The sequence below is a fragment of the Fundulus heteroclitus genome, chromosome 23 (genome assembly GCF_011125445.2).
Source record: "Fundulus heteroclitus isolate FHET01 chromosome 23, MU-UCD_Fhet_4.1, whole genome shotgun sequence".
Taxonomy (NCBI): domain Eukaryota; kingdom Metazoa; phylum Chordata; class Actinopteri; order Cyprinodontiformes; family Fundulidae; genus Fundulus; species Fundulus heteroclitus.
In genome coordinates, this window is record NC_046383.1 from 12,141,284 (window position 1) to 12,159,147 (window position 17,864).

At 39.3% G+C, this 17,864-nt stretch overlaps 1 protein-coding gene across 17 annotated transcripts in view; it reads right to left on the bottom strand.

The window, feature by feature from the left end:
- Nucleotides 1–17,864, bottom strand: part of prom1a (prominin 1a) — a 130,634-nt gene that overhangs the window by 46,905 nt on the left and 65,865 nt on the right. The window contains exons 1-3 of one of the 17 annotated variants that reach the window (XM_036126933.1): nucleotides 15,682–15,694; nucleotides 15,037–15,063; nucleotides 9,502–9,707 (exon numbers count right to left, since the gene is read on the bottom strand). The exons of 15 other annotated variants lie outside the window; for them this stretch is intronic. In XM_036126933.1, the coding sequence (XP_035982826.1) occupies nucleotides 9,502–9,707; nucleotides 15,037–15,051 (221 nt within the window). In that variant the 5' untranslated portion in view covers nucleotides 15,052–15,063; nucleotides 15,682–15,694. Of the gene's footprint in view, nucleotides 1–9,501; nucleotides 9,708–15,036; nucleotides 15,064–15,681; nucleotides 15,695–17,864 lie in introns of those variants that run through there. One more of the 17 variants, XM_036126934.1, reaches the window with a different exon arrangement.

Sequence of the window (17,864 nt, forward strand, 5' to 3'; positions counted from 1 at the left end):
GCCGGCAGCCGGCCGCGCTGAAGTGGTCCTGGCCATGGGCCCTGGGGGCCAGAGGCCCCAGGGGCGCCCCGCCCCCGGGAATGGGCCGGCGCCCACCCGGGAACCCACCCCAAACCCGAGGACCGTCAATGCGCCAGAGGGCCAAGGCGCCCGCCAGCGCAGCGGAGGAGGGCAGGACGTGGGGGGATGGGCTCCGCACCTATCGGAGACTTGAGATGTTTTTGGGAGAGGGAGCGGACCACACCCATACCTGGGGAAAAAAATAAAAAATAAAAAACTCATTCACACCATCCCTCCCTTGTGCCCCACTCACCACACACAGATTTAAAAAGAAAAAAAAAAAAGACGCTGTACACACATTCCCACATAACACTCGCATCCAACACTGACCAGAGGGGGGGTCACCCCAAATCGACTATACGACTGCTTGTGCCCGACCCCCGGCCCCGCCCCCGGACCAGACGCCCCCCGGACCGGGCCCCCCAAAGAGGGCGGGCCAACATGACCCGTACGAGCCACCCAGCCAGAACCCCCCCTCACCCCCTAAATACCTAATAAACCCCCTCCCTCCCCCACCTTACCCTAGCCACCCCTGCCCCATGTACGGCACTTTGAGTCGTCTCGTTACTGAAAAGTGCTGTATAAATAAACTTCCCTTGCCTTATTAGATATAAGTAATGCAAAGCAGAATTTACTTACTCTGAACAGCAGTGTTAAAGTCAGTTTATCTTAAATAATATGTAGAAGTTCTGCAGACTTTGAGGATCGTTGTTTTTGATTAAATCATGAAAACATAAAAACATCACGAAATAATAAATTTACCGACCTACTGTATATCTAATCTTCTTTTCCTCTGTAAAATTATTGAGAAAGTAGTTGCTATTTAACTATGTGAACATTTACAAAGTAATGACCTATTTGAAGAGTTTCAGTCAGGCTTCAGAGCTCATCAGAGCCATTTTTTAATCAACATGGGCTAAAGGTTGTAAAACTGTGGAGAGGTCAGGGGCAGGGCGGGAGGAACAATTTTCTGGGGAAAACCCAAAAAGGTCCTGGCAATGAGCCGCATGCTGCAAAAAAGTCTTGGGACGCCGAGGGCTAAAAAAAAAGTACCTTCACTGTGTACCTATGCATACTACCACTTAAAGCATTGGTTTATTCAGAGGCTTTAGGAATAACTGGTGCTTTCCTGTTCCTTCAGTATTAAACAGGAAGCTGTAAACGAGACGCTAGAACCCAGGTACACCAGCAAGTTAAGTTCATACACAAAGTAAGAGTTGATTGAAATTAAGATGTCATAGCAAGTAATTTTAAAAAATGCAAAACATAAACAAAATGTGAAATAGTTCATGTTTGCTGACTACAGAATAAACCTAGATGTGGCTAAATCAAGCAACTAAACATAAAAGACTAAACTTGCTGGGGCAAATGGTGCTTCCACTCACTTTTTCATACAGTCTTATATATGTTTCTGATTTTAATTTTATTTTCAAAGTTCATCAGGTCAGTGTCTGAACCCGACGTGCTGTTACAACCATGTCTCAAATGAAAATAGAAGCAAACAATGAATACATAAGCTCCCACATGCCAAGGCCTTTCCTGTTGCCCTTTTCACCATAAGTGCTTTGTGTAAGTTGCTGTCTGTTCACCAATGGAGTGGCTGCAGTGGTTTGGTGAGCCGACTAACCATAACTTCCCTGTCCAGGGGGGCTGATGTGGATACCAAAGTCTGAACAGACACTAAGGAAGGGAATTTGGCAAACAGCAACAGAAGGTCCCTGGAATTCAGGATGAGTGATGGCTAATAAGACAAAAGAAAATATCTCTACAGCTAGTCTATCAGTTATTGGTCATATATCATACGTGCAAAACAAGTCTGCAGGTTGCACTAGCTGACCCGGGATTGATATCCTCTAACCATTTTGTTTTCAACAATGACAAAAGAGGGGCTTTTGTGGCACTTGTGGCCTTTATTTGACAGTAGACTGAAAGGAAATTTGAGAGACAGGAGGAAGACATTTGTCAAAGGTCCACAGGCCGGTACTTGAACCCAGGGCAGCTGCATTTAACACTGAGGCCTGAGAACATGGGTCGCCTGCTCTATATTATATTACCATCCTAATTTGAGAAATTATATGGTTTCCCCTGAATTTCCACTAGAGAAATCTTATTATAGAACACTATAATTCTCACAACTACTTCAACAAACCTTCAGTATTTTATATCAAACATCATTGTATTACTTATTAAAGTTGCTGAAGTGAATCTTTCAAAATTTAAATTTAATTAGGATCTTGACCTTTTCATTTCAGAGCTAGCTAAGGTGTTGAAACACAGTGACACACACACACACTCACACACACACACACTCACACACACACACACACACACACACACACAAAGACTTGGCAGCTTTAGAAATGCTGTTTCTGGGCTGTAGAGGATCCAAGAGTAGCATTGCAGAGATAGAGTACCTCTAAGCTGTAAACCACACCACGGAGCCCTGCAGTTTTCCCTTCATATTTATTTTTTCTCCCAAGGAACAATGTTCCATATCATCTCTATTCTTACATAAATGTCCCCAATACATTTGCAAGACAGCCCAAACAACCTGTGAACCCAGTTGGTCTCACTGTGCCAAATGCTGAATTTGCAGCTTGGATTGTTGCATGCACACAACAATTAACAGTGCAAGATAAGCGGATGTTGATGAATAGCACAAAAACTTTGGAAAATAAGGAGTTGATTGATTAGATTGAGTTGCATTAGGAAGATGTGATAATTTAGAGGACTCATTCTTAGAATGGCCTTTCTTGTTAATTAGCTTGGGAGTTATTTGTGCAGAGCTGCCATTGTGTGGTGAATGTGGATGCTGTGGGAGAAAAAAAACTGTGGCTTGTTAATGGAAAAGCAAACAAGTCATGAAGCACGACACCGACCGTGAAAACACATTCAATAACAAATCTGTTCCATCAGGAAATAAGTCAGAGGCCCAGGCACAATCAGATGAAAAAAGAAAGCAAATACTTTAGTAAAAAACTTTAAATGCATAAAAACACTACTTTGTTATAATATTGTAATGTGGAGTTTGAATAAAAAATATTTTTTTTTATATCTAAAGAAGCACTTTCTGTGTGTCAAAATCATGAACTATGCTAGTGTAGAAACCTGGCCAGCCAGATTGATAATGTGTAGCACTCTCCGTTCTGCACATTATCAGTCTGGGACTTCTCCTGTAGAGTCCGTTAGGTAAAAGGAGCAGAACTCTCCAAGCTGATTAGACGAAGCGACACCTAGATTGGTTTTTAGCCAATCACAATATCAAATGAAAATGACGTAAGCAACACTGATAGCAGCAGCTACGCGTGCGTCCTCCTGCGCTGCCATGTTTTTGTTGATTCGGCTGTGAGCTCTTGCTTTCGTCGCACCGGTAAGTCCCGCCTTAAAACACAACACTGCAGCGTGATTGGCCCGAATCGTTTTTGGTTCGGGGGCAAACAGTTGAAGCTGGACTGGTACAAGATGGATACCAGGAGAATTCATCTTGCAGACAAGGTTACTAGTGTGGGCCCTAAGAAGGTCCACATTAGTGGCAGCTTTGCTCTAACAGTACTAAGTCATACATCTGCACTTCTTATGCACAATGCACAATGCATTTAAATAAAGTATTCTGTGTAATGGAATAGTCCTACTTATGTGCACCGACCCCCAATAGGAAAAACATAGATTTGCTCCATTGAGTCATTAGAGGAACCTCTATTTCTAGCTTGTGCTACTCAAACAGATCAATCTATTTTCTGGCTTTTTACAAATCTGGGGCAATGTGATTACTCTGTAAATATTTCTTTTATAATATATTTAGTTTGAACAGAAAATGTTAAGCTGTATTTTTAGCTTTTAAGACAAACAAACTGACATTGTGTGTATGAATGCTGACTGGATAACCAGCAGAATCTGTGTCTCGGACCTTGTGGACTGAGCCATTTAGGATGGCTGGATGGCCCCTTACAGCTGAGGACAAGTTTTTACATTCCAAAGTGTCCGCCTGGGATTTGAGGTCACTACTTTGCTTAAAATATCTGCACTATCTTTAATTAGAACCCATCTGATTATCATAATAAGCATGAATTACTAAGCCTGTAATTTTCTGACCTTTTTTTTTATTAATACTGTCGGACACCCAGTAACTGAAATAGATTGTTGAAGTGTATGCCTGGTAAAAGCATGAGCAGGGCTCCTCCAGTTCATAGCATTTTTCTTATAAATCCATGCACGGGTCAAATGGCTCATGCTGTTCTTTTAATAATTCATCGTGTAGTATTAGTATAGCTGGCAGGAAAAAAAATCAGTGTGTCATATCAGTGTAATGCACATGCATGAGAGCACAGATGTGATATGTTAAGCGCATCTGCACATTCTGCAGCAAAATATGAGCGCTGGCCTTTATCCATACGCACACATATTATGAAAAACATTACAAATGGTCACTTCTCACTTGAAATGTTTCAGTTTGAAGTTATAAATCTTAAAACATTACAGCAACGGACGTCTAGGCTTCAGATATGTTTAAATCTGCAACAGCCAACATGTAATGAAGCTAATAATGCACATTTATTATTGCCGCGTCAATCGTTTCTGCAGGCTGCAAATCTGATTTTAATTAGTTGTTGACTGTGACGGATGATGACAAGCAAATGACGTTTCCGCTGCTGCTCTCACGTTCATATTGCTGTGCTGGACTCATAGATGTGTTTACAAGGCAAAATAAATGCCAAGTACTGCAGGCCTGTTTATCAATATGAATGTATGCTTTTAGATTATAATAATAAAACAAGTGCGCTGAAATTCAACATTTTGATAATGTAATTTTTAAGGAATTAGCATTTTGCAGATATGCTGATTGATTGACAAATCTTTCATATGACTTTTCACCAAATATCCAAAACTAATTTGTTGCCTTTAACAAACAGAAATAAAATGAGAAATATGGATAAAAAATGGAGCCTCACACTAGCTGTACTATACATAAATGTCACCGCTCCCTCTACTAGTTGTAGTAAAAGCAGGACAACGTGCATTTACTGCATCCCATTTATGTGTGTAAATCAAACACCTCCAGCACTCTTTTAATGTGGTGAATGTGACTCATTCATCCTCTGTTTATACTCCAAACTAACCGAGAGGCTCTCTGACATTCAACCATCTCACCTTGTTCTGATTTTAGGTTTGTTTCTTAACAGCTGGATATTTTTTTTATTTTTTATGTCGAGGTTCATTAAAAGAGCTGCCAGTTTTTGATAAAAAATGATATTATGCTGTAGAGCCCTATTTTAGCAGGGATAATTTAAAAATATATGTGTTGCTTTACTTCTTACTGTTAAATCAACTATAAATGCTAAGAGGACGTCACCTAACCGGCAAACTGAAAGCTGGACGGTGCTTTTATGCCTGGTTCTGGATTCACCCACAGGAGTGTAATCCAGCCAAGTGAGACCAGATTGAAGCCTTCAAATAGAGATGAAAGAAGAGGGACTGAGAACCTGTCTCTGCTCTGTTTTCTCAAACACCCAGTCGGTCGTGCCCAAAGGCCTTAAACACTGGACCTTCTGGTTCTACTGGAGGTTTCTTCCTGTTAAAGGGAGTTTTCCTCTCTGCTGTTGCTACATGGCTGCTCAGTATGAGGGATTGCTTACAAAATCAATGAAGCAATGTCAGCGACTGTCCAATGTGGCTCCATGCTCCTCCAGGAGGAGTGAATGCTGCACGTTATGCATGACTCCATGCAACCTGCAGGGTTTCCTTAGATAGAAAACGTTTTAACCAATTTGAACAATAAACTGAACTTGACTGTGTTGTGTCCGTTTCTCCAACCTAAACATGGCCATCTAAATCCTGTCCCCTCACAGTACAGTAGTTGAACCCCTTGAGAAAAAAGTTCTGCCTCGACATTATGTCAAGAACAAGCATGGAGACCCTCAAAGACAACGCTGAGAGAAGAAAATGACCTGATTGGAAGCATACAGGCTACTTTTTCTACCTCCTTCCTTACTAACTGCACTGATCATGGCGAACGCTGACGCACTTCCGCTTTGGCTAAAAAGAGTCCACTCCAATTAAATGTTTTGTAGACCCCTGGCCCAACATAGACCAGGGGTCTACGTTGGCCGGAAATACGCAGACACAGTTGCGCAGAACCGAATGCTGGACGAAGCCAGATTACCCGGTGAAAACCCACACATACACAGGAATAACATGTAACTCCATGCAGGGTTCGAACCGAGGACCTTCTGACTGCAGCGCATCAGCACCAGTCATTTGAAGCCCAGAGAAAACACGACTCTATCGTTATTTTCGAACGCGGAAGTAACTATGGGTCCAACTTCCGTTTTTTTTGTGCGGCACTTCAGTTTCAGCACTTCCCTAGGCCAAACATCATTAGCTTGACTGAAATGATGAACGGTCACGGCAACATTTCCAAACATTGCAGAGTGATCGAAATGGCCGGTCAGTGCCACATCCTCAAACTACATGACTGAGTGGAAGAAATGAAGAAGTGGCCTCATATAACGAACGAGGACATGTTTAACCATTTTGTGTCGTCACTTGGTGCGAACGGCTCTGCTATGTGACTTTACCGAGGCGAACCTCCACAGTGAAAAAGTTGGCTCGGTGTTAATAAATAGCAACGTGGATGACCAGGTATCCATGGAGGCTGAGGTCTGTTCAAGCCAAAGCAAGTCCGACGTTCACTCTGCTGGATCCTGACTACATCAACCGGCTCTACCGAGACGGCCGGAGCGCTCTTGTGTTGCGACTCCAGGGGAAGTCCTTCAGTCATGAAGCAGCGATCTTATGGAAGGTAGGCTAATGAATCGTCTGATTCACAAACATACTAGCTGTTGCCTCGTTGTGATTAGATTGCTGGTCAGTTAATTTGACAAAGATAGCAGTGCTATGTTTAGGCTTGAAGTGTGAAATCGTACCAATCTGATGTGTGGTCTCAAAACTCTTGATGCAAGCTTGTCACGTTAAAATGTAAGGTAGCTTTAAAATGAAGCTGTAACTTTATTTCTAGTTAATTTTTTTAGAGTATCACTATTAAAGGAAGTAGGGAGCCTCACATCCACAGCTGTACACGGTCGATGATTAAAACACTCCTTCTCCACATTAACCTTTCTTTTTTATGCCTCTAAATGTACAAACGCTCTTCCTCGTAATCATAATGATAAGAAATTTGGTACGAAGTGGCTGCATGAATCGCTTTTTAGCCAGCTAAACAGTGACAGGAATTGACCAACCGGAAGTCTCACACAAAAAAACGTCAACTCGCTGTCTCCGTATTTCCGTTGAAAATAAGGCGGATAAACAGATTGGCTGTGGATGAAGCAGCAACCTTCTACCTGGGAAACAACAGCGCTGACTACAATGCATTCCGGGTGTAACTTCAGTGGCTTTTTTATTTTCAGTAAGTTCATTAATGACAAAATTCAAAGAGGAAATATAATTTTTTTTTTTACACGAAGAAGGGATCTTCGGAAATTGCTAGAAAAACTCTTCAACTATGCTCAACTGCGCAAAACAAAGTATGAAGGCAATTTTGTTCTGTACTCTTTTCCTCTTAAGTTCCCAACCTTACCTGGCTGCTGTCTTCCCCTTAATCTGATTTGAACACTTCTTGGGAAATAAAAGTCACCACTGCTACTCCTATGAGCCTGGCTGACAGCTTTCTTGTGACAGTGAAAAGCAGTCAGCGCCTGGCTCCGCGCCTCTCTCAGCTTGTAATTGCTTCATTAGAGCTTCTGCTGCACCTCTGCCTTGTAGCTTGGGAGATGTAATAAGAGCGGAGAAGTAGCTCGCAGACTCCTCTGTCTAGGCTGCTGGGTTATTGCTGTGGAATTTCTTATAACATTAAGACGGAAAGTCAAAGAAAGGAAATCAAATCAAGTAAACTCCTGGAATCCTTCACTGAAGCACAAGCAGTAAATAGAGCTCTCAGTCTTTAGATTAAAGATACATTTCAAGCTGCTATGGAGACTGCTAAGCAAAGCAAAAGAAAAAAAAAACAAAGAAGAAGAAAAAACCAAGGAGCAGATACACAAAGTGCTAAATGTTTGCAAACTTGGGTTTGTGTCTGTTTCTAATTCTGCTGAAAATAGATGTAAAGTCTGATTTTCTCTAAAGACTGATCTCCCAAACAAGCGGGCCACTCCGTTGATGCAATGTAGGAGAAAAAACACCCAGGTTTATGAATGTTTACACAAATTTAGCTGGTTTTACAAATAAAGAACATGTAAAGTCTGTCTCATATGTTGAATTGTATAAATTTTGTATTGAAAAAATTTGTCTAAATGGAGATAAAAATTATTTTATTTCTTCTTTTTGTTGCGCATCTTCGGTGAGGCCCGCAGAGAAACTCATATGTTGCGCTGAGGGCGGGATAACGACGGGACGAAGAGACGGAGTAGATAAAGGTTTTTGTTTTCAAACCCTCGTCAAGTATGCCGTAATCGAAAACAAAAACCTTTATCTACTCAATAAGTGAAAAAATAAATGAATGTACTCATGTACAACAGTTCCTTTTTATTCTGGAAAAACTATCATCTGATTAGAAGGATTCAGTAAAATTTCAACGTACCCCTGACCCTAAACTCAAGGTTGTATGAAAAACATGCTTTATTTTGAGCAAGGAATTCAAACTGAGGATGAATGAACAAAAACAGAAAATCGTGTAAGACAACAGCCTTCGTTTCTTTAGTTTTCTAATTAAGACCGGCCCTGAACATCTAAAGCTGAGACATGCTCAGTTACACCAGCCTACGAAACCTCTGAAGGCTTATCAGAACTCCGGCTAAGAAAAGCTGCAGATAGTGAAAACGTCCGACATTACAACCCAAACTAGCAATAAACCATAGAAACTAGTTCTTATTAGCTGTGACGTCTGCAATCACATCAGATAAGGTTATCACTACAAAACAGAAATGTAGACACGTCAGAGAAAGCAGCAATAAGATGAAGGGCTCTACTGCTGGTGTTAAACATGGGGAAAAACAGAACAGAAACAAGAAATTAAATGGTAAGACACATGAATGCATTTCATATTTTAAGGTATATTGACGTTTTGTAGGTATCTGGGATCTGTTGGGATTATAAATGTATGTTGACATGACAGAGGATTCTTAATGGTGATAGGAAGAATCCCCCGTAGGATATTGAGACGAGAGCTTAGGCTGAACACAAGTATGAAGGGTGCTGCCACACAGAATCTCCAGTAATACTTTACTAAATATAGCAAACAACATGGGGGGGGGGGATGGTGAAGGCTGATGGCTGAGTGTTTGACCAGAGGAGGAGTGTGTCTGTGCAGAAACATAATTATGAGCACAATGCTGCCGAAGCGGGGGCGGTTTGCATGAAGTCAAATATGCATGCATTCAAATATTCAAATTAGAACATGCATTCCTATCAGCGTGTTTCTGTTGTTTCGGCATCTGTCACACTCACGTGATGACCAGCGAGGTAGAGAAGAGCAATGTTCCCAGCAGGCCGCGCCGGCAGTCCGCGTTTTTCCTCTGGCGTTGGTGCATCTCGCCGCCGCAGTTGTCGCAGCAGCGACACATGCAGAAGAAGAGCCCCACGATTGGCATGAGAACGGCAAAGAGCAGGCCCACCGCTGCACATATGAGGAAGCCTATCTCATAGTAGATGGCCTGGGGTCAGCGGAGGAAGAACGAGAGGGGAAAATGATGAGAATTAGGAGAAATGAAGAGTGAAAGGAGATTAAAAATAAGATGCGTTGGGTTGGCGGAGTTTGGAGGTGAGGGAGAGAAGAAAGGAGAGATTAATGAAGGCAAAAAGGAGGAGAAGGAAGGACACACAAGGAGGGCAAGGATAAAATGAGCAACAAATCTAAAAATATCTGTAAGGTCCCAGGGCAGTGAAAAGACACACACATAAACCATGAACACAATGCATGACATTTAAATATTCCACGCTACTTTGATTCATGTTTTTTTATTACATCATTTACAGAAACAAATGCCAAAAACTCTAAAATGATAGGATGGAAAAATGATCCTCACTCTATGATAAATAGAGTTAAATTGTAATGGAAAAAAATAAAATGCTGCTAAAATAAATTAAAGAGGCACTAATTAATTATTTTCACCCTTATTCGTTCTGATTGGTGATCAGCAGGGCAATTACAGAAAAAAACGTTTGTTTTTTTCTACATCATTATAATTAAGAATTAACATCATCAACCAAGATTGGTACAAAAATTATTTTAGTTTAATAAAGCAGATAAGAATTAGGGCGACATACCCAAAACATAATGTAAATTGTAAATAAATAATTCCTTCCTTCTCTGATGAAAGACAACTATAAAAGAACCTGAAGCTCATTTCTTCCTCTTTTATGACTCATAGTCATTTTATGTATTGTAGTCCTTCAAATAAACAGAATAGGCAACTCTCACATCAAAGAAAACTGAAAATCAAAATTAGCTTGGAAAAGCCTGGTCAGTGCATCTCCATTAGAGAGCCCTCAGGAAGTCTGCATATAATTTAAACAATTGGAATCAGAAGAATAGCTTCATACAGTATTGGTGGCGAAGGAGGAATCTGACCTATCGGAGGTAGCCTGCATGGCTGTATTTAATTGTAATGAAGCGCAAAGGATACATTTCTGATGAAGAACCTGCCTGAATAAGAACTGATAAAAAAGCAGAAAAACTGTGATTATAAAACAGATTATTTTTTCTTTAAACAACGCAACTTCTCCTGAAACTGAGATGATTGTCTGTTTAAGTGAGATTCAACCGTTAACTAAATGAGCTGCCACAGACAAAGGTTTAATCAGTGATATCATTATTAAGCTGCAGAAATCAACAGGCATGAAAAAAAAACAGTTTCTTCTACTAGTGGAAGATTTCTGTCTTTATTATAAATGGATTTTTGTAAATTTGTTAAAAACTTTAGACTTTTCATTTTGAGGCTGAGCTCAAAACCTTAAAAAAAATATATATTGAATGAATTAAAGACTGTACTTCTACTAAACCTGGATTGGTTTTGAATAAATTATATGCACTTGAAGACTTTAGAAAGTTTCAGTACCAGACTTTAGAGTAGTTATTCAGGTTTATAACCTATATTTAAGTCATTAATAATGCAAGTAACATTTATTTCCAAAGAATTCAGTATCTTGACCTCCATTTGTATAGTTTCTTATTGAGAGCCTTTTTATTAGAAAGTTTTATTTTCACCAATCTCAGCTTAATTAGGCTTGTGGTGGTGGTGGTGTGTGTGTGTGGATGTGTGTGTGTGTGTGTGTGTGTGTGTGTGGGGGGGGGGGGGGGTTCTCATGGTATGCTAACCCTGATTGCAAAAATATCAAATATACACCAGTTAAATTAAGTTTCATCCATCAATCAATGAGTGTTTGTTTAATTTCTGAGGGTGAGACAAAGTGCTTCAGGTATGACAAATAGGAGACAGTAAAAGCAGCAACAAAATAAAACAACTGAAAAGGAATAATAAACTACGCAAGACTAAGGATTGAAAAGAAAAAAAATTAAAGATGCGTAGTTGACAGTGGTGTTGTTTGTTGGAAGGATGCTAAAAATTTAGCAGCTTTTGTGCAGAATATGACCAATTCTAAATAGGTCCTTGACTGAAGAGTGTAAGTGTCATTCTTGAGTTGAGCTGTAAATTGTGTTATTTTTTTCTGATGCCTCATCGCCAGGTCTCCCTCGAAAAAGAGAATTTATCTCAAGGGACTTCCTGGTAAAATGAAAAAAATATATCACTTTTTTTAAAGGAGTTTAAACCACATAAATCCTGTGACAGAAAACATTTTTGTGATTTGTGAAACCACTGCTTGTTTTTAATCCTGGGGAACATTTTAAAATCAGAAAACAGTGTACACCCAGTACAGTTTTAATCTTACTACACAGTAGGGGAGGAGCGATGCTGTTGTATTTTACCGTCTATGTGAAGAATTCTGTCCTGTCTCTAGCTGGTCACCTAGGAAGCAGACATATCTCTCCACACAAAGCCTCAGTAATCCTGGAATCCAACTCAATATCATTAATATTCCCGTTGACTAAACTGCCGGTGCTGAAATTTCCTGCGCAGATCTTCTGCCGTATGCTTTAACACTTCCAAAAGAAAAGTCTGCCCCTTAAAACCTGCATTCATCAAAGGATTTGGAGTTTGGTAATCCAGGAAATGTAACTTTGTAGCGCGGTGTTTTGTGGCTGCATAGCGTGAAAAGATCACAGTGTTGCTCTCAGTGGCCCTTGAATGACTGAACAGGTCTTTTCTGTGATTTGCACTAATCTTAACCCCGTCTTTTCCATGGGTGTGCAGCTTTTTCAGCATGAATGTGGAAAAGTAGCTTCTGAAGTTGGCTGAGGAATATTCTATTGTTCTCTATTAAACATATTTGTGACAGAGGCCCTCTGGTTTTATAGCTATCATCCATGAATTAAAACTGGGAAGCTTTTCAGTTGCCTGTATTTAGAAAGATGTGGAAAAGTATGTGTCGGATCTGAAGCTATAAAAGTGTGGAGGATTCCAGAATCAAGCCTGGCTGAAAGGAGATCGGACAGTACTAATGCTGGAAGGCAGAGCAGGAGAAAAGGACATGAGGCGTAAGTGAGTTTAAATGTATGTGAGTCATTTAAATGCCCCAATGTCAACCTGCTGTAGGGGAGACTGTAGAAATTTAAATGCCCACGTTGTCATTATGCTTCTAGGCCCTGCTTGTTATTGGGTGACTCTCCACAAAAAAGGTCAACCGATATATGTTTGTTTCTTTCCCTCAAATCTCCCAGAGTGCCCGCAGCTTTGACTATTTTTGGAGCACAGCGTTGTCTTGGCAAAAGCCCAAAATAAAGAAGGTGTCCTTCTAATAACAACAAAGGGGATGATGGCTTGGCACCATGTCTGACCGATTAGGATGTTGTAAGTTTGATTAAATCTGATGCCAGCAGCAGGCATTAGACATGCAAAGAACCCGCCTGGTGACTCGAAGCGTAATAAGTTTAAGTCATTAGTTGAGATACACCGTTCTTTGAGTCAGCTAATTGAGAAGGCTTTCATTTCATCAATTTTTTTTTAACTACAGCTTGGTTTGTTGCATAGGTACCCTATCAATGGACCAATTAGATTGAATATTTCTCATTTTTTAAAGGTGGTAAGCTAATAAATATTTTTGCCCCCACCACACTTATGACTTCAAATCACATCTCAAAACCCAGTTATTCAAACTTGCTTTTCCATAGGATGACTTTTTGTATATTTCTGTTTTTAAAAATTGTTTTGTAAAGCATCTTTGAGTGTCCAAAAAAGTGCTATCTAAGTTTGATGTATTATTATTATTATTATTATTATTATTATTATTATTATTATTATTATTATTATTATTATTATGACTGACAAAAAAATCCTTTTTAGTTCTTGTGGAGGTTCCTCCTGCCATTCTTCAGTAACTGGCTGGGGGACGTTTTATGGTGCAACACCAGGAAGTGCAGGAATCCATCATGCTGCTGGAAGCAGGGGACTTGACTCTGGAGGAGCAACCAAGGACCTCTTTATTCTTCTGAATGGAAACATCTTAGTGTTACGCTTTTTTAGTTTTAACAATGGTCTTGCAGTTTTGTGCTTGCCTGAATTAGTTACTTAGGTTAATTTTAGCTGGTTGTCTTTGTGTCCTCCGCCCTCCCCATCGTTTCTTGTAGGCGAGCCATTGTGTTGATATTCCCCTGTGTGTTCAGCTTTGTTTGTTATCCTCAGTTATGTCCTGATGCATCTCAATAATCCAGGTGGAAAAAAAGGGAGGGGTTCTTCATAGTTAAACGTTTCGTCTCTTCTCCAGGGAACTTCTTCGGTCTGATGAGTTTCAGGTGACCTCAGGTTTATAAGCACTGCCTTCGCCTAGTTGCTCAACAAGTTTAACAGTAACGATCAAAACTAGCTGCTCGCCTGCAAAAGAGGACCATCAGCCTACCAGCCGATATTTAGTGCTCTGATGGCCGTTTATTTTTCCCAGGGGGCTGAGTGATGCTTTCAGTAACTGCATTGTGAGAGGGGAACAATTGGACATGGAGGCCTCCACCCGTTTAACGACAGGAGGTTTCTCTTCACAAAAATGGCTCCTTTACTCCTCTTTCAAGTTGGCATTCTTCCCAATCCAGAATGAGAACATCTTCAACCCTGAAAGAGTGACCGCTGGCCTGCAGAAGTGTTTAAACCACCAAACTTTGGCCTGATGAAGAGCAACATCATCAGGTCTTCTAACCCATCCATGAAGCTGTTACAGAGCAGGAGAGCTCCTTCAGGGAAAGGCCGCTACACCCCATGTGGACAGTTTTTTCATTATTTTAAGTTGTCCGTTATTTTTTTATGCATGAGCACATTTTTTAAATGTACTTTGGAATCTGAGTATGCTATTTTTAAAACATGTATGGTACACTTTAACTTTTTATAAAAAAAATAGCACTGCTAACATTGACCAGTCAGTCTGACAGTCATGGGAATATTCTGAATTGAGTAACATTCTCCTCCTATGATAAAAAAAATACTAACTGTGCCGTAATCGACGCTGCTTCAGTGAAAAAAAAGAAACATTCAGGCTTGTCAACATGCAACTCTTTTAAAACTGAAGGTCTGAATCCAACAAGAAAGGGGAATAAAAGAACAATCCAGATCACCATGTTTGGTTTTCCAGCATGCATTGTTGTTCTTTCTGGGATCTAAAAAGCATTTCTCCATCTGAGAACATGCTTTCAATGGAGAAGGGAATAACAAAACAGAGGAATGAGGTTGGAGGAAATGAGAGAGCAGCATGAAAGTCACAGGGCTGCACAACTAATCCCTGACGTTCCTTTAATTTATCAAATAACAGTTTAGAGTCATTATACTGTTTGAAACAAGTGGAAATGACTTTCTGAGCTGCAGCTGTGCAGCCCTGGTGACCAGCAGAGGCCTGGTTAGACTGAATATGGGTTGGACACTAAGTCCAGAGTGCAGACTTTACCTGCAGGGTCAGCATTATATTCTCTGGCTGAGGGGAGCCAGACGAGATGAAGAGGACATGCAGAAGACACGGGCAATGCGGCATCATAGAAAGAGCAAAGCCACAAGACATAAACATGTGATGAAACAGGCCAATAGAAAGAAAAGCTCAAAGCAGGCATGCAAAAACACTGTTGCATATTGTAACAGAACCCATAGACGGTACTAAAGGCAGTTCTTTGTTTATTTAAATGCTATTATTTTAGAACGCAAACCAAATTAATGTAATTAATATTTACATGTATGGAGACATTGCACCCAAAAAGATATATTTACTTCTGTTTACCAGAAAAAGGCTGTGTTACCTGAGCTAACAAAATAGGTTTATAGAGTATATTACAACTGTTAATTACAGTTCAATAGTATGAGAGCAGGCATCATAGTTGTCATGCTAAAACATGTTCCTGCTCCTTAAACACTGGATACTATCTATGAGGTACATTTGTTTGTATTTATTTATAGTATGGAAAAATTCAGATTCAGATTCAGACAAACTTTAATGATCCCAGGGGGAAATTACTTTTGTTACATGCTCCAGAATACACAAAAAATATTTAGATGAGGTAACAGTGTCATAAAACAATTAAAAAAATACAAACTCTCTCACCTTTTGATATTCTGTTTGGATGGCTCCAAACTTGTCCTTTGCCAGTTTGACAATGAGATCTGCAGTGACAGAGAGAAAAATGAAAAAAGGTTAAAATAACTGAAAATAACTGATATGATGAGTCCCTTGGCTACGTACAAGAGAGAGCTCATCAATCTATTGCTTTTCACCAACTTAAGACATTTTGTATTGTGCTATAAAATGAGATGGTTTGGCTATCTGATCAGGATGCCCTCTGGACATCTTCCAAGAACGTCCCACTCAGAGGAGACCCCGGGGAAGAACTTGTTGGGACTATATATATATATATATATATATATATATATATATATATATATATATATATATATATATATATATATATATATAGGTCTGGGAACACCTTGGGATCACCCAGCAGGAGCTTGAGGATGTCGCTGGATATCGGATAAGCGAAAGAAAACTGATGGACTCTAACAATCCACCAATTTGCATGTGGTATCAAAAAAGAAATCAACCTTTTCTTTTCAAAATGAATAAAATTGTTTAGACTCAATGTAGCTATAAAAATTGGGTACTTTAAAAGATTAAAATTTTTCTATTTGTGTTAAAATTATATATATATATATATATATATATATATATATATATATATATATATATATATATATATATATATATATATATATATATAATAGACAAGAAGTTATTGCAGGATGATGAAGGAATTTTTATTCTCATAATCCCCCCAAAATTTTATGAAACAATATTTGTTGATATATAATACTCATATAACTATGTTTCTGTTTCCAAAGGGCACATTGGAGGGAAAAAATAAAAAACGAAGGGACCACATATGGTTATGGTACAGACGTTGATCATCACAATTTATAAAATATGCAACAGGTGTTAAATAGTTAGTTATTACAGCAGCATACTGTGCTTTGTTCTAAGGAAATATACGTGATAGGTATGACTAAGCAGTAGGCGAGATGAAACAGAAGACACACAAGAAAAAGGAACAGGGAAAGATTGTGAAAGTTTCCAGAGAAAACCAAGAAACGGATCAGAGGTTGTAGTGAAAGAGAGAACACCTAAAATACACATTCAGCATCATCCGTTAGTAAGAATAACGCACGGAGTGAAGGGAGAAAATCTTTGTCCCTTTCTTGCACTGCACTGATTATTGGGTTCGACTGGACCAACATTCACAACCCAAACAGCCATTTATGTCCCCAGCTGAATAAATCTGTTTAAGTCACAACTGGTAAGAGATATTTTACTAAAAAAAAAAAAAAAACACTTAAAATTACTGGAACTGGAACATTCAGGAAATGTGTTGTCATATTGAAAGAACCACCACCTTACTTCTATTTCTAGGATACAAGATAAATAAAAATGGAAAACTTTTAGAAAATGAGGATGGGCATAAATTTGTCTCAGTTGATATTTGTGAAAAATTCTCTTGAAAAAAAAAACAGTTTTAAACCTAATGACAAAAATAAAAGTAGATCTATAGAAATATTACTGGTATTATTAAGTCCCATTTAGCTGTGGGAATTTATTTCAATTAGTTGATGAAAAAACAAAAGACTGCTCAAATCTGCAGCTGTAATTTTATCTATTTTTAAAAACATTAGTTTTATCCTTATCATTTTAGCCAAAGTTATTAGAAGGATCAAAGTGCCACTAGTTGCTCCGGAGTCGCAGGTTGCAGACCCCTGGCTTAGACACAACTGTTACAGTCCAAATACCAAGATTTACTCCAGCTTCATCAGAAGTAAGTAAATCAGTGAGTAAATGTTTAACGGAAAATTTCATCTTTAATCTTCTCTACAATCCAAAGTAGCAGACAAGCAGAGTTTTAATTTGTTCCCTCTGGTTCATGCAAGCATCATACTTCATTAAAATCATAAAGTCTGTGACGCCTGCTGAAAATAATAAGTCAGATTTGCGCTTGGATCTTTGCTGCTGTGCAAACATGGGCTGAAGTAAAAAAAAAAAACAAAAAAAAAAACATAAAGTCAGATAAAAGCTCTAAACAGATCAACTGCATTCGATCCGACTGTAAAACAAGAAAAGCCACAGAAAGCCTCAGAAAATACAGAAATAAAGGTTTCACCCATCAAACTCTCTGCTTCTGTTCTCTTTCATATATCTACACCTGGAGACAACGACGACAGCGACAGCAACACTTTCTAAAG